The sequence below is a fragment of the Nannobrachium achirus genome (assembly GCF_963921795.1).
Source record: "Nannobrachium achirus genome assembly, chromosome: 16".
NCBI lineage: Eukaryota > Metazoa > Chordata > Actinopteri > Myctophiformes > Myctophidae > Nannobrachium > Nannobrachium achirus.
The window spans coordinates 14,065,655-14,088,203 of NC_137823.1; the positions used below are offsets into that span (position 1 = coordinate 14,065,655).

The following is a 22,549-nucleotide window of genomic DNA, read 5'->3' on the forward strand; positions in this document are numbered from 1 at the left end:
GGGCATGAGATGTGATGTGTGTGTTGCTGTGCTCTTGACTGCACAAAATAATGCGTAATAAATAATGCGTTCCCAGTCTAAATGGGTTCCCAGTCTAAACCCCCTCCCCTATGAAGAACATTCATGGGGGGGAATTTGGTGTGACACCCCTGGATGTGCCGTTTCAACTGTTCCAAGTATTTTCTTCTCATGAAGAAGTGCATGTTTTATGTTTGGGTGGGATTCCTGGGCCACAGTAGCCTGTCATTGGGCTACTAGGCTGGTATTCAGATGATAGGCAAGTCAGTGGGCCAATCATCATGTGATGTCTCTCTGCTCTGTGAGCCTATGCTACAGAAGGATTGGACCTCTCCACTTAGTGGCCGCCCAGCTTAAAAATTACTGTAATTATCATAAAATGGTGTTAAAGATTTTTATTTGGGGCCGCTCTGCCTCCTGGTCCAACTGTAAGATCCACAAGCTGGTTGAGGTTTTACCTGGGGTCCCCAACCGATGGGTGGGGGGTAGGTGATATATCTCACCACATCAACCAGAGCATCAATCTCTCCGTATCCGGCCCTCTCGGGTTTGGTGTGCTGGGGGATCAACACAAACTCCAAGGGCTTAATAACTGTGGAGAGTCAGAGATACAGGAGAGATACAGGAGAGGGAGGGAGGAGGACATAGTGAAGTGTTACAGTAATACAGTTTTTTCACCTTTGCTAACACAAGTTTCTCAATACAAAAACGGCTTTCTCAAAACTGCACACGCAAAACTGAAAACCTCACACACCAGTAAGACGCCCTAAGGGGCGAGAAGTGACCTCGCCCCTTGGGGCTGAAACAACAGACTGACACAATATGTCCATATATGGGCATTCCCAGAAATGGGCTTCTTCTTCTTTTTCTTTTGTGTATCATCGTCTAAATATTGATGACATCAAGGATCTCCATATGGGCATAAAAGGGACAAGGACGGAATACATTTTCAAGTGTGACTTGTGTCGCATCGCGACAACCACAACCACTGGTTATCATGAGACTGACACAATGGGCTCTATTTTGATTGTCTTAAGTAACAGCTCTTATGACTTAACTTAAGACCTGGAGGTGTGGCCAATGCTGTTTGGCCACTCAAAACAGTCAAACAGCATTGGCCACGCCTCCAAGTCTTAAGTTAAGTCATAAGAGCTGGTACTTAAGACAATTAAAATAGAGCCCAATATGTCCATATAAGGGCATTCCCAGATATGGGCTTAATATTGATGACATCAGGGATCTTGATGTGACATGAGGCGTGGCGCATGGAAATGATCCGCGGGTTTACATACTAAATGCGAGGTAAGCTTGCAACAAAATACTTGTGGCAATGCAGACAGGAACGGGATGCTTAAATCATGTACCAAAACATTTTGTCTGCATATTTGTGTGCTGTTTTACATTTGACTATGAAAACAGTAGGCCTACATGTTTTTTTTTTTATTTTACAAAAGGAGAAATGGCTCACTCTCCAGAGTCATTGTCGTTCATATGGTGTGTTCCAATTCTATGATTGTGTTTTAGATTTTGCATTTCAGTGTGCTGTAGATGCTTGGTAGTGCGCAGCAATTACTATGTAGGCTACTCAATGAATGCTATGTGTGTGTAATTTGAAAATATTTCTGTGTGTACCAAATGAAAACAAGAGTTCCATGTTATGAGCAGTTAACCCTTAAGTTCTGTTCAGATTCACTACACCTTCGTTCTGTTCGGGTCATTTTGACCCGGTGGATATTTGGTTTAAAAAAAACAACACTAATATACATTTTAACTTAACAAATCATCATGATACATTGACTTTGACTCAATACCAAACAATTCATATGATATATTTGGTAAATGTTTGCATTTCTGCTTTGCTATATCACATTAAACACTGAAAGAGCTAGGCGTTTTTACTGATTTAGCTGAAATCCATGTAAAAAAAAAGACTTCATTTAATACTGGGCAATATTGCTCATGCTTATAGGAAGGGGGGGAGGGTTCGGAATGGGGCTTCGGAAGGGGGGTGTTAGAAGTGGGGGTGACTGTGTGTCTGTGTTTTGGCATAATACTGTGTATTTCTGTGCTTCCGGGTCAAAATGACCCGAACAGCACTTAAGGTTCAAAAAATATGAGGGGGGTGTAGCATGGGTGTAGTGCAAAAATATTTTTTTTACATGTTCATCTCAGAAGAATCTTTAAGGCCAGTGAGTTTCAGGTGGAAACATTTTTAACTTCTACCTTTTTTTTCCAAATGAAAATGTAAAACGGGTCAAAATGACCCGAACAGCACTTAAGGGGTAAGAGATTTGATGGCCAAGAGTCATCTTGCGAAGGGAGTGTCAGGGTTTATCATTTTGTGTGTGAGGTTTTCACTTTTGTGTGTGCAGTTTTGAGAAAGCAGTTATTGTTTTAAGAATTTGTGTTAAAGGAGTAGTTCACCCCCAAAATGACCCTTTTTCTATTGATTACTCACACTATGGAGACTTGAGTTCAATAATAGTTTTTTTGTATTCTGTACTAAGTAATTGATGCAGCTTACCATGAAGGATGGATTTGAACACGGCAATGAAGGGTGGTCTGGTGAAAGTGTTGCGTAGAGGAACAGGTTGGTACTGATAGGGATTTCCACTTCTCACTGTTCTCATTCTAACAACAAGAATGAAACCAAATTAGGTTAGGTTCATGGTTAAATGAAAAAGAAAAAACAAAGAATACTATTTATTAAATTAGTCTAGTAATTCTAGGAAAAAAATCCACTCAGGTTGGAAAAAATTGTGTTATTTAGTTTCTCAACTGATTCTGACAGGAAATTAGGTCTACTAGCCAGGATAAAAAATCTACCATAATCTGCTCACTGCAAATACCCACAGTGGCCAAATCAAGTTGGGCTCCCATCGACTTTCTATACAGGAGGTAAATACCCAGAAAAAAATCTGCTTTAAGTAGGATGTGAGGGGTCTAACTAGGGGTTTGTCATGATGCTGAATCCATTGCAAGCATTTGTTTTGCACTAACCCTAGGGCCTAGAGGGACTAACAGGACAGAGGTGGAGATACATAGTTTTGCACGTCCATTTGTTTCCAGAATGAACCAAATTATCCACTATTGGCAGAATTAGTCACTCATTGATAATCACTATAGTTTTATTGTATTCCATGTCCCAATACATGTATATTTTGACACCAAGATTGACCTTATTAAGTGGCTTGGAAGCAGGGCATACGAGCGGAGTGGAGCGCGAGCGGTGCGGGGAGCAGAGCGAGCCGTTTTTTAGTGGAGCGTGAGCAAGCGACTTTTATAATGGGTCTGAGCGCCGACCCTCCTCCGCTCCGAGCCGTTCCTGTTGGGGCCGCGCGCTGCATGTTTCCAACAAAACAGTGCCGAGTGGACAGCTCTCCAAGTCTCCATCAAAGCCTAGGCTCACATTAACACAGGCATTTGTGTTGGGAACACACTGGCAAAGGAGAAAGTGTTTCGGACATGGTAGCAAACTACTTTTTTGACTCTGATTGACGACCCTGAGCGGAGCGTGGAGCAAGCGCAGAGCAAGAGATGCGAAAATCAAGTTGAGCGACGGAGCGGTGGGGAGCGGAGCGGCCCGGTGGCCAACCAGAGTGACGAGCGAGTGGGACAAGAGCCCTCTGGAGTGCGGAACGGCTTTTGTCACCGCTCCACTCCGCTCGTGTTCCCTGCTTGGATGCTGAGATATTGGCACCAGGGTCCAAGATGGCCGCCTTCTGCCATCGATGACGTGGCCCCCCCCATCCAAAATGAAACTTATCTTGATGGAGAACACGTGGAAATAATTTGTTTTTTTGTCAGCCGCGTCTGTTTTTTGCTAAAATCTGGCCCTAAGCTACATCACTAATAGAGCAACGAAGTTTGACGTCATTTACCCATCCTACCTGGTTCACGCCCTCCCCCCAACCCCCATTCTGAATTCCCATAGATTTTTTTCATATCGCGTCATATAAGAACTGATATAAACAAATAATCTCAACGGTTTGACTTGATATGGATATGGAGAATCAACTTAGAAAACGCTAATGTTACTGTCGCCGAATTAGTGAAATTTTCGCTAGAAACAGACTTTATCAAATATCGCGAAGACAGTTTGTTTATTTTTGGACCACAATGCCTATGAGACAATTTTAAGATGACCCAATGTTATTTTCCATAGAGAAATTACTTCCGTGCACTGGGGGATGAGCGAGTCACATGACTCTATGACTCTATAGTAGTCATAGATCGAGAACCTATTCAATACATTTCAAAACAATCAAAACATCAATCTGTACATCAAGGCTATATGACACTAGCCTAGCTTACACACTCACACACGCTGACTTCATATAATATTGATACGTTCCAAACGCCATGCGTGTGCACACACGTATTTTAATTGAGACCCAAAAGACAAATTGTTTGTCTTCACGGGACCCAAACTAGTGAAAATAGCTGATCTGATCTACAAGCTCACATTGTGTCACATCATGACACATTGTGAGCTTGTAGATTAGCTATTTTCACACTGTGAAGTGAGAGCCACTTTCCATTTCCTGTAAAAATGCATGTGTTTTTCTGTACTTGTAGATGTAGAGGTATCATGTGTTTTACTGTACTTGTAGATGTAGAGGGGGATAGCTTCGCTGTTACAACATGTCATCTGTTCGACACCCGACTCTAGCCCTTACCCTTAACCTAACCTCCTTCTGGTGAGTCGCTAACCCTCCCGACGCTCCTTTGTCGAACTGGCGGTCGTTGGAAAGAGCGAGATTTCCCCTGTAGAGGTATCATGTGTTTTACTGTACTTGTAGATGTAGAGGTATCATGTGTTTTACTGTACTTGTAGATGTAGAGGTATCGCTCCTTGTGACTGCAGACCCCGTGACACAGTGGATCACTGAAGACTTTATCGTATTGTGGAGGTAGTCTGAGATGAATAAACACAAACACATTTACACACACCTTGCCTCTGACACATGTAGTGGTCCAGAACTATAAAAGTATTGAAAAATAGAATTACTTGAGTAAATGTATGTCAAAATTGACCCTAACCCTAACCCTAACCCTAACCCATGTACTTAATTACTTTCCACCACTGCCTAAACATAACGTTTTAAATTCAACCCAGCTCATTATTCTGTCCATGTGGCCCTGAGCGCAACTGACCAGGAGACCACCATGACTTCTCAGTGCTACTAATACAACCTGGACATTGACTGAAAACAATGTAAAATCACTGGAACACAGAGGTGGTCTTACAGGCCGCTGTTGACCTTGTTCATCAGTGCAGTGATCACAGGCACATTAGCTGGATTGTCTATCACCTCCTGGATCAGAATGACGTCATATTCACGGATAACCTACAAAACACAATTAGAAGGAAACAATGACATTACTTTTTACCTGTTTGTTGACTTTTCATCAGTTGTAACAGCAGTTAAAGAGGTGGTGCCATGATTTCCCGCCCCTCTAAAACATGATTATCAGGTATTATGATTATACTAGGTCAACTAGGAGGAAGATTTTTTCCAAAAAAGTATACAGAAAGAGTTAAAATTGGGTTTTTATGTGGCCACACCCCCAGTTCATTAAGTATGCAAGGATGCCTTTGTGGGTGGTGACCCAGCTGATAGCCACACCCCACAGTGTTGGGTGAATGGTAATTGGGGAGGAGTTGATACTGTGACATACTTAGTATCTGTGTTTTTTAACTGACACTTTTGACCACAAGGTGGCAGCCTCCAAGAGAAAACAAACAAATACTAAGAGAATACATCATTTCTAAAAAAAAAACACACACCAGGGGGTCTAATGAAGTACTTTCAACCTCCTAGACACATGAAAAACAGAACAGAGTACAAAACTATGGCACCACCTCTTTAAACTTATTTTCATGTTTTGATAGAATGTAAAATGCAAACCAACTGTTTCCTGTAACAACAAATGTGTTAATTCTACTGAAAGTGTACACCGTTACTGTAGGCTTAGGAGATCTTAGGGTTATTTAAAGGAAAAACTGCAATATGGCCTCTGCTTCTTCACAATAACAGTATAGTGCGCTTAAAGATGCAGTTCCATGATTTGTTTCCCCCCTAAAACATGATTATCAGGTATTATGATTATACTAGGAGGAGGACGTTTTCCAAAAGATTGCACAGTAAGAGTTACAATTTTTTTTTTTATGTGGCCACACACTCACCAGTTCATTAAGTATGCCTGGTTGTCATGGTGGGTGGTGACCCAGCTGAAGTTAGCCACACCCACAGTGTTGGGTGATTGCCAATCATTGGTAAAAGGGGAGGGGATGATTATATGATGCCATTTTATGTGTTTTTGGATTGGCATTTTTGACCCGCAAGGTGTCAGCCTCCAGGAAGAAATACAAAATACAAATGGACTACATAATTGCTCATAACAACCACACCAGGGGGTCTAATGAAGTACTGTCAACCTCCTATCACATGCAAACCAGAAAAAGAACAAAACTATGGCACCACCTCTTTAAAGTTTCAATGTAACATTGGAATAGTGCAGCATCAGTCATCATCAGTCAGTGCCCATACCCTAAGGTGGGGTTGGCGAAAGGGCCTTTCTGTGTGGAGTTTGCATGTTCTCCCTGTGTCCCCTTGTAGTATCGTAAGAACTCCATATTCTTAGTATTATAGGTTAAGCTGAGCCAGCATTTTTTTAATGTAAGTGACTGAACAACAGCTGGGGTCACTCTCACCCTATGTGTGTCTCTTTTCAAGGTTTGGGTTAAAGATAAGCCAGGCTGCAGGCCTGCAATAATTGACAGAATGGCTAATATAAGCTACCCTGAACACGTACGGTATGTTAGTGTGTGTGTGTCCCACCGGAGAGCCGACAGGCTCACCGGATGTCCAATGCTCCAGGAATCGCTGCTCTCTGTTTGTCTGTGTCTAATAAACTGAACGGAGGAACACCTTCTTGCTTCTCTCGTCTCTTCTCCTGCACAAGGCTAAGAATTATGCACAGCAACTTCGTACTTAAGAATTCAGTCTGATATGTATGTAATAATGCGTTCCCAGTCTAAATGGCTCAAACCCCCTCCCCTCATGAAGAACATTCATGGGGGGCCCGCGAGGGCCCGGAATTTGGTGCGACACCCCTGCCTGCAGTGCATGTGTCGTACCATGGCGATGTACTCCAGGATGTCGTCTGCCTTTTGGGTTTCTTGAGGTGTCGGTTGTCTATTTAGAGCAGTAGCTAGAGCACCCGGAAGATTGGCCTTCAACGGGCCAAACCTCTGGACGTTCCAGGCTCCCACCCTGAGCTGCTGAGCACAGGTCAGCTGCAACCCTCCCAGCACCAGGACCAGACAACACACCAAACGCATCCTGGGGAGGGAAAGGTCAGGTGACAGTGAATTTAAGGAATTTTAAAACTCTTTTACTGCCAAATACAAGTATACTGGTCAATTCGTCCGAGGTCCACATATAGTGCTGTAGTAGTTTTTTACAATATTATCATGATTGATTATGTGTGACGTTATAGAGTAGATCATGTGTTCATTGATTATATTAATAATATCTAGCTCTTATGATACATCATTGATACTGGATAGCTTGTAATAGTCTAGATGTCTCACTAGGACTGAGTAGCTATTGTTTTGGTAAAGCCTATCTTGTTATGGTACAGCTTGTCCCAGAGGCCTTGAAGCCACACGTACAGTATATACTTTAGTGTCTGACCATTATTCTTGGCAGAACTACTTTACCACTGTCCAGAGTGTTAAACTGTACTTCTGTCCATGATATCATGTTACATAAACTTCACCACCACCACCTAATATAATGTCTTGTCTCCTCATTTTCTCATTGATTATTGATTGATCTGAATTCCACCTCAGTGCCAAAGACGAGTCACTCGTCTAAGCCTAATTTAGGTGGTTTATGATCAGTGTTGGGCAGTAACGAATTACTAATAATATATTACTGTAATATTATTACTTTATCCAGTAACGAGTAATATAAGGTATTACTCTGTCAAAACTGGTAATATGTAACGCTTTACTCCGCAAAAAAAAGCCCTCGTTACCCGTTACTTGAAGTTGCCGCATCATGCAAAAATAGAACAGACCTACAAACTATAACACATATCAACAGAGATGCTGTCTAGCTTGTAGATCTGCCGCAGCTTGCGCACAGTTATGACGTAGCTTATGTGAGAGGGGTGAGCGCTATGGGTGAGCGCTGCTCGGCTGCTGTCAAACAGTCATAGAAGACAGGCTGAACAGCAGCACAACATTCTGTCGTCCACAGTGTACGGTGCGCGACACAGCTCGGCCCCAGAGCCACCTGGAGGGACGGGGCCGGCTCCCAGGGGGTCCCCGAGGGGTCCCCCACCCTTGGGGACCCCCGCGGACCCCCTCGCAGCCCGAAAAAACTAGGCCAAAACGGCCAAAAGCGGCCCGTCCACCGCATCTATAGCGGATCCCCAAGCTCGAAAACGCTAAGTGGATGGCTGGGACATTTACATTTAAAAAGCAATCGGGAGCGTGGACAAAAGCACGGCTTCGCAAATTATGCTTTGCATATCACCACAGCACATCAAGCCTCAAGCAACGCAATGCGATGTTGCTGTTTAGCCGTTAGCTTAGCCTCCAGCCCTCCAATAGACTGAGCCCTTGTGCTAACTGCTAGCATCTCGCCTGTTGTAAAATGTAAACATAAGAAATACACATAGTTTCACTACTCACCGAAAGAGACGGTTTTAGGGAGTTGAAAGCCTACTTTCCTTAGTGGGAACCCGCCAGAGCCCTCCACATCACTTATAAAATACACTTTTAAGCCAGAAAAGAAAATATTTATTATAAGGATAATATAGGCAGGGGTCTTCAACATGTCGTCCGGGACCCCTAGGGTCCTCAGAGTTACAACAGGGGTCTCCATATATCCTTGTCTAATAGCTGATAGGACCCCTTTCTTTTATTTACATCACCACTGACTAAACCCTAATATTTATTTATTCTGAGGAGTAGAGTGTAGAGGGGAAAGAGCAGTCCAAGTACAGAGCCTAGGATCAAAATACTAAAGTACTGGGGTGTTTAAATGTAATAAAAATAAGCAATGTGTTGTTGCTTAGCTTATATATATATTAATAATTAATTGATTCGCTTGTGTACCAAAATCCATTAGAAAGGTTTATCACTGTTCCCAGGTCAAATATTGATGTGCGATTAAAATGTGATTATTTGCGATTAATTAATTACAAAGCCTGTCATTAATTATATATATTTTTAATTGCATCCCAGAGACTCTTATTGTTCCAATAAATTTGATTCAGTTCTAAAAGGAGCTGGCTAAACAGATTCTGTTGTAGGCCTACATCTATTTTCTTTTGCGGGGTAAAAAAAAAAAAAGTAATATAACTTAATATATTAGATATTACTCTTGATTCCAACTTCCAAGTAATAAGTAATATAATATTATTACTTTTTCCAAGGTGTAATAAATAATAAGTAACGATTACTCTCCCAAGTAATATTGCCCAACACTGTTTATGATAGAGAGCACTTGTCTGCAGTCTGTGAATGATCCCAGCATCACCGAAGAAGAACACAGCCAAAATCACGTGATCTCAACAAAACAAAGATGGTTCACCCGCTTCACCGTTCCCCAGCAGCAGATAGGCAGCCCGCAGAAGCAGCAGTGGTGTAAAGTAACTAAAAAGTACATTTACTTGAGTTCGCCTGCAAACGTTCGATAAATTCAACACAAGAGACAGAAACAGACGCCTTTTCGCTTTTTCGAAATTTGCGTCGGTGTGGAAGCTTGCATTGACATTACAGTATAAGGTTTTAAATAAAAAGCGAATTTTACACAAATTCGCTATTCGCTAATTCGCCCCGGTGTGTACGGTTTTACTCTTGAGACTGTGGCTGCTGTGTTGGTTTTTAGCGCACAATGAATTTTACATGCCTTTTACTTGCAAGTGGTATTGTTGACAATACAGTTGAACCTTGAACCCTTGAACATTAACATGTAACACAAAGCAAAGCCTCGCAGCTCACTTTTAGATGCTCCAAAGATATGTGTATTATTGTATTTTACCTTAATTAACATACAACTTCTGTAGCCTAAACCAGAGGATGTTGGGATAATACAAAAAATGAATGACAATAAAAAAATATATAATATAACCTAGTAAGACACCTCAGGGTGACCTGCGCCGCCAATTCTTGGCCATCTGGCCAGTGATGTTTATACAATAAAGTATCAGTAGTAATATCCACAGTGTGTGTGTGTGTGTGTGTGTGTGTGTGTGTGTGTGTGTGTGTGTGTGTGTGTGTGTGTGTGTGTGTGTGTGTGTGTGTGTGTGTGTGTGTAGTCTACTCACCTGCAGTCACACCTTGCTCCACAGCAGAGCCTGAGCAGAGTCTGCCTTTTATGCTCCTCTCCTCCTTACCTTCACCTTCTGTTCATTCAAATTCTCCCCAAATTCAAATCGTCTCATTCACCTCCCTTCAACTGAATTTTAATTTCATAGGCCACATGATAAAACATTTCCATACTGTTATCTCACAGTAACTTTCTTTCGAACGTTCCAGTGATTAGGCTTAATTTGAATGTACTCATACACATTCATACATCAGTTATGGAGGTGACCATAAACGGATGCTCTATCTCCTGAGCCACAGCCTGGGGCTTCTACCAAATACATGACACGACTGAGTTGTTCTATAAAATACCAAATAGAAATACATACATGACATGACTGTGTTCTATAAAATACCAAATACATCATGACTTTGTTCTATGAAACAAAATAGTTTAAAAACTCAAAGAAGTTTAGGGGTTTAGGGTTTAGCATGGATGAAAATAGGGCCCTTTAAAGTCAAAGAGGGCCAAAATAGGCCTTTTTTTGTTGCCATTTCCTAAATCAAGGATTAATCCTATTTAATCCTCTTATGTTACATGCATGACAGACAGTGTTATTCTTTACATTAATATTCATAATTATTCATTAACTTTTTGGGTGTAATGATTAAGAAATATTTTGGATCAGTTTTACATTTTTCCTGAAAACCTTAAAAAAAAATTACCATTATTAAGGTGATAAATAGTGAATTTATATAACGCCTTTATCCAAGACGCTTTACATAGATTGTGCAATACAGTCACCCATTCACACACTGATGGCAGATGAAACCATGCAAGGAACAAACCTGCTCACCGGGGAGCAACTAGGCGTTTAGAGTCAGAGCTGATGACATGTAACTCTCCTCCCTGCTTGGCTGACTGCCAGCAGTGGTACAGCAGATAGACTGGAGCGCTGTGAGTAATAAACCTTATGCCTCATTCATTCACACTACAAAAGGCCAAGCTAATGGTTTGCTTGGTAATACAATGTATTCTCTATGCAAACCAGCTTTAAACATTTCCAAGCTGAAAAAAAAGCTTGGAAATGTTTAAAGCTGGTTTGCATAGAGAATACATTGAATTACCAAGCAAACCATTAGCTTGGCTTTTCGTAGTGTGAATGCAGCATTACTGTCCTTATCCTGAGCTGACACACTGACACCTCACCAGCACCCAGTCTCCCTGAAACAGTCCACAGAGGCCCCTTATAGGAGCACCCAGAGGCCCTAAAACAACATCCAATATACAGTGGAACCTTTGTCATGATTGGCCTGATGCCTGGAGAGTTTGATGAGCTGTTATTTCACAATGATGAATAGATGTAGTACTTGGATACCTATCATAGTAGCTTTTAACCACTTGTACAGTACAACATGCCTTTTCAGGGGTAATGTTTACCAAAAATGCCAATTACAAGCTCACAAGGCATCGTTGCCAAGTCATCTGTATTTTTGGCTGAGATGTGTCTTAGACAGTTGTAACTCTGTTTTGGTTTAAAGGACAATTTAGTTTTTTTACAACAAGGTTTCATATTTTAGAATTAGAGAAAAGAAAAAGTGAGTGTTAAAATGTTTTCATTTGCGTCGTTCTATTGTTTTATCGTGTTTACTGTGCTAAAATGTGGGGCATGCGTACGCATGGGGGCATGCGTACAAGTGGCTAAATATGTCTTTTTAGACACAATAAGCCAGCATTTTCTTTATTGCTGTTTACAGTAACACTTCTAGCCCCCTTAAGTCACATCCAACCATGAAAGGTTGCGTTGTATCTTGGGAACGGGCTTATTCTGTGTAAAATGACATATTTAGCCACTTGTACGCATGCCCCCAACCACTGAAATACGCACTGTTGTAAAAAACGAAAGTTGTCCTTTAAGTGGTCCCATAATCTTGGGGGCAGCAGTAGCTCAGGAGCCAGATCAGCCGCGTGGTAATCGGAAGGTTCCCAGTTCAGTTCCCGGCTCCCCCCGAGTGTGTATCGAGGTGTCCTTGAGCAAGACACTGAACCCCTAAATGCTCCCGATGAGCAGTTATTTGGTACCTTGCGTGGTTTCTTTTTCCTCCACCATCGGCGTGTGAATGTAATGCACGTAGCCTAGTGCACGTTGTAAAGCATTCCGGATAAAGGCGCTCTATGAATGCACCATTTACTATCTATGCAGACATAAAGAAATTCAGTGTCCTTTCCACCCACTCAGCTACTGATGAGCTTGTAATCTTGAAGGTGAATTCTGATAGTGAAATGACAATGTAAAATACTGTACTGTAGGCTACTGTACTGTGTGGATAACAGTAACATTAGCTTACACATGCATTTGCATATCAGGTGAAGCAAAGAAGGACACTATGCAAACATAGTTTGGTTTGGACAGCAAGGGTTCCATGGCGGAGCTTATCTTCAGAAGACGTCATATAGTGTGACCCATATGACACAGTATCTGGGGTGCAGGGTGCCTCTGCAAAGTGAAATAAGACGGTATTTCAAAGCTTTTGGATCATTCAAACTCCATGCTGGTTGTGCTGCATCCTGGATCCACTGTTCTTGGTAGAAGTGCACGAGGTCAGAGTGTGTTACTGGCAAATTTGCTGCACACAGTCATGTACACAATGGCAATTAGACTGTGCCTTCACTGGACCATTCTCACTAGTCCCAATGGGTGAGTCAAAGGAGTTCTCAGCTTTTTTAAGAATATTTTTAAAACAATACCCACATTTTACAGCGATTTCCCCCCCATGATAGGGCCACCCCATTATATCAGTCTTCTTTAAAAAAAAAAAAAAAATCAAGTTGAATTCATGCAATTCATGGCCAACGATTTCAAACCCAAGCGAAGCCTGGGTTTCTGCATACTTCAGACAGACTCTATTGGAATTCATTTTTTACATCACCACTAGATGGCAGTGCCGTACCACTGGAGTGAAAATACCAACAGAACAGGTCAGTGTAATAATCCAGGTCTGGCAGGTGTAATTTGCTGTAATTTTATTGTCATTATAATTCATTGTGACACTGATTGATTGAATTCTTTATTTATTCTCGAAAAGAGCATGATAATTTCTTCACTGAAGTGTTTTGATTGGTTGTTGTAGCAGGGCTCAGGGTGTTGATTGGCTGTTGTAGCAGGGCTCAGGGTGTTGATTGGTTGTTGTAGCAGGGCTCAGGGTGTTGATTGGTTGTTGTAGCAGGGCTCAGGGTCTTGATTGGTTGTTGTAGCAGGGCTCAGGGTGTTGATTGGTTGTTGTAGCAGGGCTAATTCAGCAGACCTTACTGTAGCTCCAACTCCACAATGAGATGGTCAGTGATCTCCGTTGGCTGTGGGAAAGATAATTCAGAGACATTCAGAGAAAACATTTATTGTACTAAGTGATGTCCCATTACGTAAAACATATTTGTGGTGTTAAAAGGCCTGCTTTCCATAAGGTTGTAAAAGGTGTCCTTGAGAAAAGATGAAGCGAAAACTGAATTCCCCTCACAAAATGGAGCACAGAGGTGATTTGACTGATGACCTTAGACTTAGGCCATTGGCTGTCCTCTTTGGTGGAAAAGTGCACAGATTCCCTCGTAACAATCCAAATCAAAATAAACAAACAATAAGATACAATTTCTCATCTTTACTAACTGAATTTGCTACCAAACTTCACAAGAGCAAATAACTTGCAGAGTGGTCAGGTAAACCTGTCCTGGATTACTTGACTACATTGTGCATGTAGGAGCCTAATATACTGCTCAAAGAAATTAAGGGAACAAAATGTCAGAATTCAGAATCATGGACAAATCATAGTTTGACCCATCATATGCTACTTAAAGCAGATTAATTCTTTAACTTTTTTCCTGTATATTAAAGTTAATGGGACACCAACTCTAGCGGCTGATAACACCAATTTAGCTGTGTCTCAGAAAGGGTTATCATACCAAAATATTATCTACAGATACAGAGCTTCTCAAAAATGCATGGTAACCTTTGCCAGCTTTCGGAGAGCGACATCTCGTATGGCCCATGGACTAATATGGACACATGGTGCGTTCAAGTTACCGTTGGAGACTAGGTAAAACCGCTGAAAACCCTTGGCAGAGGCGGATGAATGAATGAATTATTACTTTTTTTCTTTTCTCTTTTTCAGATCCACTTACTTGTACGCTCACAGGGAGGCCCCATTGTTGTTGGAAGTCAATGACTTGAGCACTGTTAGGCACAACATATTGCATCATGGCGGCGGTTGCCACAATCCTAGAAGTACAGAGAGATGACAGGAGATGTGGCTTTTAGTGTCCGACCGATAACCGATATGCAACCTATGTATGTATAATGAAAACAGGCCTTTTTCTGCATGGATTGTGCAAAGATTTTGCCCTGTGTGTGTGTGTGTGTGTGTGTGTGTGTATGTGCGTGTGTGTGCGTGTGTGTGTGTGTGCGTGTGCGTGTGCGTGCGTGCGTGCGTGCGTGCGTGCGTACGTGCGTGCGTGCGTGCGTGGTACCTGTCATATGGCTGTGGCTTTTTGCCCATACTAGTGGCCGCACTGTCAGGAATCAGCGGGTAGTAGTTCGGGGGTATGAGGGCGATTGTTGGTTTGTCCTTCTTTCGGAGATACCGTCCGCCTGCGTTGAAGTCACCCAGGAGCAGCATTTCCTGTTGTGAAGAAGACGGGGGGAGAGAGAGAGAGAGAGAGAGAGCGAGAGAGAGAGAGAGAGAGAGAGAGAGAGAGAGAGAGAGAGAGAGAGAGAACATAATAGGATCTCACTAAAGTAAATGAATGTATGAATAAATTCCTTCTCTACATTGTTGTTCAGAGTGGTGTGTGAGTGTGTGAGTGCATATATATATATATATATATGCGCAGTACAGGTGGTGGTATCAGTGATGTCAGAAATCTTCACCCGTTTATGCCCATAAATGGTGTTCAGTGTCCTGTGCGGGCAGTGTTAGGGTGACCATACGTCCTCTTTTGCCCGGACATGTCCTCTTTTAGGGGGCTGTCCGGCCGGTCCGGGGGGGTTTTATAAATTCCTTCAAATGTCCGGGGTTTCGCGCATATCACAGTTTAAGCACGGACATTTACAATGCACGTTCAATGGTTCTTTTGGAAACACACTGTGAGAGGCGCTAACCCCGGAACGTGTATTATTCATACTACTCTCTGCCTGCGATCCCTCCCTCCCTCAGCCTGTCTCGCTTTCAGATCATAGGCAGAGCAGAGCAGAGCTCTGCAGCAGATCGCGCAGCGCAGGGCCAAACGAACTGCAAACGCTATTAATGCTCACTCCCTCAGCATGTCAGCAACTGTGTTTACATTGGTGAAGGAATCTTGCCTGCTACTCCCTCAATCCTGGTCTAAAAATGACGGGAGACGGCTCTACGGATGCGTATCGGCGAGGCGAAGGTGCTCGCGACGACCGCGGCTTTCAATCACTGATGAAATGCACAAAAAGTGCGAGTGACCAACATTGAGAAGCAGAGCGTTCTGTCAGCAAAGCTGGTAGTCTTCTGTGTCCATTTAGGCATTTACAATTATAAAAGTTCTGCTTCAAGCCCATAACACTGCAAAGTAGCTTACAAGACAGTCTGTGCGAGGTGAGAGCTATTCTGCTAACTAAATTGACAGAATCTTTTCTACAACCTTGTAAAGCAGAAGATACGGCGGTTTGAATAATGGGTTACCTCTCTTTTATTTAGTTACAAAGCTGAACGTTCATACAGGAGCCAAAAGGCATACTTTATCAGTGGATCTCTAGCCTATTAATAGATTTGTAAAGGGTCCAATTGGAACCCCCTCAAAATTGAATACATAATAGGCTATTAGTGGTATAGGGCATAATTGAGCGGTAAACTAGTAATAGAAAAAAGAAAATTGGGGGAAAAATTATATATATATATATATATATATATATATATATATATATATATATATATATATATATATATATATATATGTGCCGGGTAGAGTGTCCTCTTTTTGGATTTTCAGAATATGGTCACCCTAGGCAGTGTGGCTGTTACTCAGCATGCAGAGATGGTGGATGGACAGACATTCCCTAAATTAATAGTTATAATAGTTATTAGATAGTAATAAAGAGTAGTTAAATTACCTGGGTGTTCCATTGAGCATGGACAGCCCTCACCACATCAACCAGAGAATTAATTTCTTGTAGAGTCTTGCCAGCTCCTGGTTTGGCGTGCAGAGGAATCATCACAAAGTCAAAGGACCGCTGCTGCCCAGCTACTGTAGGAGACAGGAATGGGTATATGTGTTGAAAGAATGTATGTGTAATATATTAGGTTATATTATAATATTGGAGGATCTTTTATTTCATATTGGACATGATTATGACTGATGATTTTACTATTGAGATGTCCTCTGGTGGAAAGCACCACCACATTTAATCAAGTACTACTGAAGTGAGATTTTCGTCTTTCTTTCAAAGGGATGGGACTCGATTAAAGAAAGAAATTGAGGCTTTGTAATTGTGGGCTCGCTGAAAGCGAGAACACTATGTTATCACACCAAGTCTTCATTATTTATAGAGTGAGTTCCATCGCAGACAGTACAAAGGCAGGCAGGGCCCTTAGCCAATGAGGTGCAATCGAGCCAGGGTTGTCAGGGTGAGAAAAGAGAAGCATTCAACGCAAAAGAGTTTATGAGATTAATTCTTATGGTGACCTATTTCTTTCCAGTGGGCACCTCAGACAGCTTACCCAGGTTCTGGAAGCGGGCAACATAAGGTGGTCTGTCGAAGGTAGGTGGATTTGCCACTGGGTTAATGAACTGGTGTGTGCCAGTTACCTGCACGGTGGCCGTTCTAACAACATGGAAAAGAAGCACAAATTAACCCCGTAAAGGAGTAGTTCACCCCCAAAATGACATTTTGTTCCTATTGATTACTCACACCATGGAGACTTCAATAATATTCAATAATATTGTTTTGTATTTGTCGCATTCAAACAATTGATTTGGGTATAATATAGTAAATGTACCCCCATGGATTCAACATCATTTCAAAATTATGATAGTGAAATGATGTGTTTATGTCCGTAGCCAATCAGGGAGCAGCATTCGCGGTGACGTCACCATCAACAGCCAATGAGGAACGAGAATTTTTCGTGACATCACCATCAACAAGTGCGACCTGATATAAATAACAGGCCGCGCTCTGCTGGCACCCTGTTATTTATAACACAGCGCACTGGACAAGTAGGGCACCATACATGGCCACGAGTGCAGAAGGAGTACGTTTTAGTGAATTTTTATTTGCTGAAAAGCTAGTTTTAAACATGCATGTTTATCTCTTACTTCATGGGAGAGTATTTTTTGCAGGTCTTTAAGTCCGAGTGTATCAAAAAAGCAACTGGGTTAAGCACCGTTGGTCCGACCAGTTTAACATTCACCAGGTTAGCATTCACCAGATTCAGCAGGTTAGCATTTAACAGGTTAGCATTCACCTGCAAAAAACACTCTCCCCTTACTTCATACCCCTACCCCACCCCTCAAGTAAGAGCAAAAATGGCTGCCATGACCCCATGAGAATATGATGAATGGAGGAATTGTGTGTTATGTAATACACTGAAGTTCTCATAGATTATTATTGTTTTGCTCCAACGAAACAATTACAGTTGTGAGCTGTGAAAACATCATGCAGGTCTATTTATAAGGGTGTACTTGTACTACTGTAGGTAGTGTGCAGAGTAATGTACCGTACCTGTACAGGTAGAGGTATCGTTCATGGTTTCCACCCATGGAGTCACTAGCATACACTACCCTGGAGATACATAAACACACACACACACACACACACACACACATGAACACACGCACGCACACACACACGCACGCACGCACGCACGCACGCACGCACGCACACACACACACACACACACACACACACACACAAAAATCGCCCAAAGTATTTGTATAGTAAGTGGTTCATTTATATTATTATTTATCTAAATAGCTAAAATTTTCACTCTGAGATGTAGTGGAATTATCATTGAATAAATAGAAATGCTCAAGTTAAGTTATAGCAGCCTACGTCAATATTTAAATTACAGTAAATTCAGTACTCAATTAAATGTACTTAGTTACTTTCCACCACTGCCCAAAACACAGTCTTACAATCAAATCCAGCTCATTGTTCTGTTATTTTAATCAGCAGCACTGAGAGCAACAGAGAGGCCATCATTTCTTTTTTTATTTTCGTTGGCCTTTAGTCTCACCTGAGCTCATATTATTACTACCAAAACCTCCCCGGGCTGTCTGTCTGTCAGTGAGTGAGTCAGTGAGTCACACTTTTGCCCTGCTCATATCTCCACAACCGTTGCCTCCATCCATGCCAAATTTTGCACACACACTCCTTGACTGCCAAACTACAACCTCCAAGGACCCCCGGAGCCCCAGGGACCTGGGGGTCCCTGGGGGACCCCCAGATGTAAAAAATGACCAAATGTGCTCACACGTCACACGTCACACTTTTTCCCTGCTTATCTCCGCAACCGTTGACCCGATCCATGCCAGATTTTACACACACACTCCTTGCCTGCCAAACTACAACCTCCAAGGACCCCCGGAGCCCCAGGGACCCCCAGGTCCCTGGGGGACCCCCAGATGTAAAAAATGACCAAATGTGCAATAATGACCAAATGACCACCCCAACGGGGCTGCTCACGGGGAATTCCCGGGGACCACCGACTCCTGGTGCTCCAGAACGGATGCAAAAGTGGTGGCGCCCCCAGTGGAGGACCCCCTGCCACTGCAGCGCACATAAAATGCCGTACCTCGGGCTAGGAGCGTCCGGGAGAGCCGGGGCCGGTACCTATTCGTCCGCCAAGGCAACGCGGAGACCCCACCCCTCATTTCTCACATGGCCCTATTCTAGCGCCACCTTCAGGCCGATTTTTAAAACACATTTTTGGACACTGCTCCTACAGTTTTTGCCCTAAAATCACGAATATCACTACACAGCATGTCTACACTCATGTCATCAACAAGGATCAGGAAGATTTGGGCAAAACACATTTTTGCCCTATTTGTGGAGATAAGCCACCTACGGTCGCTTATCTCCCGATTAGGGAGTCTTACTGGTGTTTATGTTAGTGTTAATAAGCCTACAGTATGTTTTGTGCTCATGTTGACACTTGTTTACATGTTTATGCTTTTGCTTTGCTTTTATTGTTTTGCTCCTCCTCTGTACAGCACCTTGGTCGATTTCAGTTGTGTTAAATTTGCTTTATAAATTTGATTTAATTTGATTATGTCCTCTCAGTGCTGATAATTCAACCCAGAAATGACTTAAAAACTAATCTAAAATAACTGGAATACAGAGATGCTCTTACGGCTGGTTCAGGTTGACCACTCTCAACACTTCAGCGCATACAACACAGTTCGCGCTAGTGTCTTTGACCTCTTGGATCACAATGATGTCATAGTGACGGATAACCTGCAAAACACAATTAGAAGGAAACATTGACACTATTTTTCCATTTACATTATATATAATATATATATATTTTTTTCATTTACATTATATATATATATATATATATATATATATATATATATATAAACAGTGTGAAAGCCTGTTTCATACCATGGCAATGTACTCCAGGATGGCTGCTTTTCTCTGATTGGGGTTGTCGAGGTTGGCCTTGCTCTGACCAAAGGTCTGGATGTTCCAGGCTGCCACCCGCAGAGCACAGGCCAGCTGCAACCCTCCCAGCACCAGGACCAGACAACACACTAAACGCATCCTGGGGTTGGGAGGGATACGGGGATTTCACACTTGTTGTGTGATAGTATGCAGCCACAGCCATTATAGTTAAATGTGGGAATGTTACTCTTTTACTGTCGCTTTATGTATATTATGTCTGGATAAACTCCGGTCCTAATTGAATCCAATTATGACGAGATATTAACGTTTAAGTAATTAATGTTAGGCTATTATTAAATTCAACTTTTGCTTTAGTCATCAAATCAATTTCTGTTGACCTACTTTGAGGTTTTTAATGTAATCTTGTTTTAATCCTATTGTAAAGCCTGATATAAGTATCCAACCTCCAAATCCACCAATTCAGCCCTACATACATGTGAGCTTATATACATTATATACATGTAGAGCTTGTAGATCTGCTATTTTCTAAAGATTTGCATACGTTTGAAAACTTGAAATGGAGCATTCTGCATAACAAATACTTTTACTTTTGGCAGTACATACTTAAAGTACATTTTGATGCCAATACTTTTTCTACTTTTACTCAAGTACATTTTTGAATACTGGAAGTTTACTTGTAACAGCTGGTATTTATTGCAATATTGAAACTTTTACTTAGGTAAGAAATATGAGTACTTTTCCCACCACTTTAGACATGACAAAAAGCCAAACAGCTAGACTAGCAGCAAGTCATTGCTCAGAGGGAAGTTGTGGTGGTCCATGGCATCAGGGAGCAGAGATAGCATCGGCAGCAGGTTGTTGACTTCCTTTCCAGCGCCTGCGTTGTCATCCACCCTGCTTGGTTCTCTTCTTCAGCAGAGCGCGTGGCTCATAGCAAGGTCACTCAGCTGCTCCGGGGTCGTCAGTGGCCGGGGATTGACGAGGTCATATCTTAGACTTAGCCCATAACCATGTCAGTGTACATGAACATAAGTACACTACTGACACACAGCACGGAACAAAGATCCGAGCCCCAACAAGACATTCTACCAGTGGTGGAAAAAGTACTAAAATGTTTAGTATCATTACAGCTATGTAGACATACTCTGTTACAAGTAAAAGTGCTGAATTACAAATGTACTTCAGTAAAAGTATGAACGTGTTGGCATCAAAATGTACTTAAAGTACCAAAAGTAAAAGTATGTAATGTTTGAAAATAGCAAATCTACAAGCCTACAACGTGTCGCATAGCTAGCAACGCCTTTTGAGCTTGTAGATCGTCTATTTTCAAATATCCAAGGTATAAAATAGTGGTTTATGTATGTTTTATTATATTATACTGTAGTAACTAGTAACTAGTAACTAAAGTTAAAGCTAAATGATAGTGGAGTAAGTAATTTGGATCCGACATGTAGTAGAGAAGAAGTAAAAGCATTGGAAATGAATTACTCAAGTCAAGTACAAACAACTCAAAAGTGTACTTAAGTACAGTAAGTAAGCCTTGCCGAGCCATGACAGGAGCCTATCTCCTGTTTCTGTAGCGTGAGGCATTTTATTAGTACAATTACACCCCCTGGACATAATGCTAGTATGTCACAGGGACCCCCAATCCAACCCTTGATGCTGAGTGCCAAGCAGGGAGGCACTGGGTCCCATTTTTCAGATTCTTTAGTATGACCCAACCAGGAATCGAACCCGACCTCACAGTCTTAGGACTGACACTCTAACCACAAGGGCACTGAGCTGGTTAAGTAGTGCTCAAGTACATCTACTTAGTTACTTTAAGCCACTGCATTCTACTGTATACCAGACCAAACTAGTGTCTGCACAAGCTGATGGAACGGATACATGTTGAAATCGTGATCCCTTTCCTTCCCCCTCTATGGGAGGTCACTGATGACTGATTAAAAAGAGAGAAGAAGTGACTAAGATCCAGAAGTGGTCGACTTTATCGCCAACGTCACGTTGAAGCGTGTCGTCCGGTAGATCGTATCTCACACCAGGCCTGGTATTTCATCATTTTGACGTTGATGTTGTCAGCCTTCTGAAAACACACAAGCCAAATGCCAGGACAGCAAGGCCTAAACAACAACAACAACAACAACAGCAAGCTTATGCTATTTTTGAAAAATCTTGAAGATTTGTGCAAGTCTATTGAATACCCCAAAATGATATGTACAGTATTTGGCCACAGCAAGCTATAGAGCAGGGTGGGCCTAAAATGACCTTGTTGGTATGGTTCCTATTGGGTGTTTTAAATGTAATGTTTTATTTATTTCTTTATTTTATTTGTTTTCTGTAACTGGTCTCATTTTGTTTTTATCGAATGTTTTAGTAGGCTATAGTGATTTTAGAATGACATGATATTAGTTACCATATGACTTTTTGTGCTGTCCGGATAATTCTGTCATGAATTTATCAATCAATCAATCAATCAATCAATCAATCAATCAGAATACCTCTGTGAGTATTCCCACGCTTAAAAAAAAGTACCAATAATTTATAATAAATCAGTGAAAGA

General features: G+C 41.9%; 2 protein-coding genes across 2 annotated transcripts; both read right to left on the minus strand.

Moving 5' to 3' along the window:
• Positions 1-603: 603 nt before the first annotated feature.
• On the minus strand, positions 604-7,366 carry LOC308300810 (deoxyribonuclease-1-like; the record flags this gene model as incomplete). Its single annotated transcript, XM_080744709.1, has 4 exons — positions 604-610; positions 4,850-4,936; positions 5,269-5,369; positions 7,163-7,366. 4 exons carry the CDS (start codon positions 7,364-7,366, stop codon positions 604-606), a joined length of 399 nt encoding a protein of 132 aa, XP_080600835.1.
• A 5,691-nt stretch (positions 7,367-13,057) lies between these two features.
• On the minus strand, positions 13,058-20,139 carry LOC308301326 (deoxyribonuclease-1-like). The gene is made up of 8 exons (XM_080745278.1): positions 19,969-20,139; positions 19,715-19,818; positions 18,085-18,144; positions 17,084-17,187; positions 16,477-16,610; positions 14,868-15,019; positions 14,523-14,619; positions 13,058-13,703 (listed from the first exon to the last, which is right to left on the minus strand). The coding sequence occupies exons 1-8, from the start codon at positions 20,125-20,127 to the stop codon at positions 13,656-13,658; spliced, it is 858 nt and encodes a 285-aa protein (XP_080601404.1). The 5' UTR covers positions 20,128-20,139; the 3' UTR covers positions 13,058-13,655.
• Positions 20,140-22,549: the final 2,410 nt, after the last annotated feature.

Bases quoted from the DNA above. Each gene is read 5' to 3' on its own strand.
- LOC308301326 (XM_080745278.1), bottom strand. From the start codon at position 20,127: ATGCGTTTAGTGTGTTGTCTGGTCCTGGTGCTGGGAGGGTTGCAGCTG. The intron at 18,145-19,714 runs GTAAGAGCATCT...ATGTATCTCCAG, and splicing joins GTGGTCAACCTGAACCAGCC to GGTAGTGTATGCTAGTGACT. The intron at 17,188-18,084 runs GTACGGTACATT...CCATGTTGTTAG, and splicing joins CGATACCTCTACCTGTACAG to AACGGCCACCGTGCAGGTAA.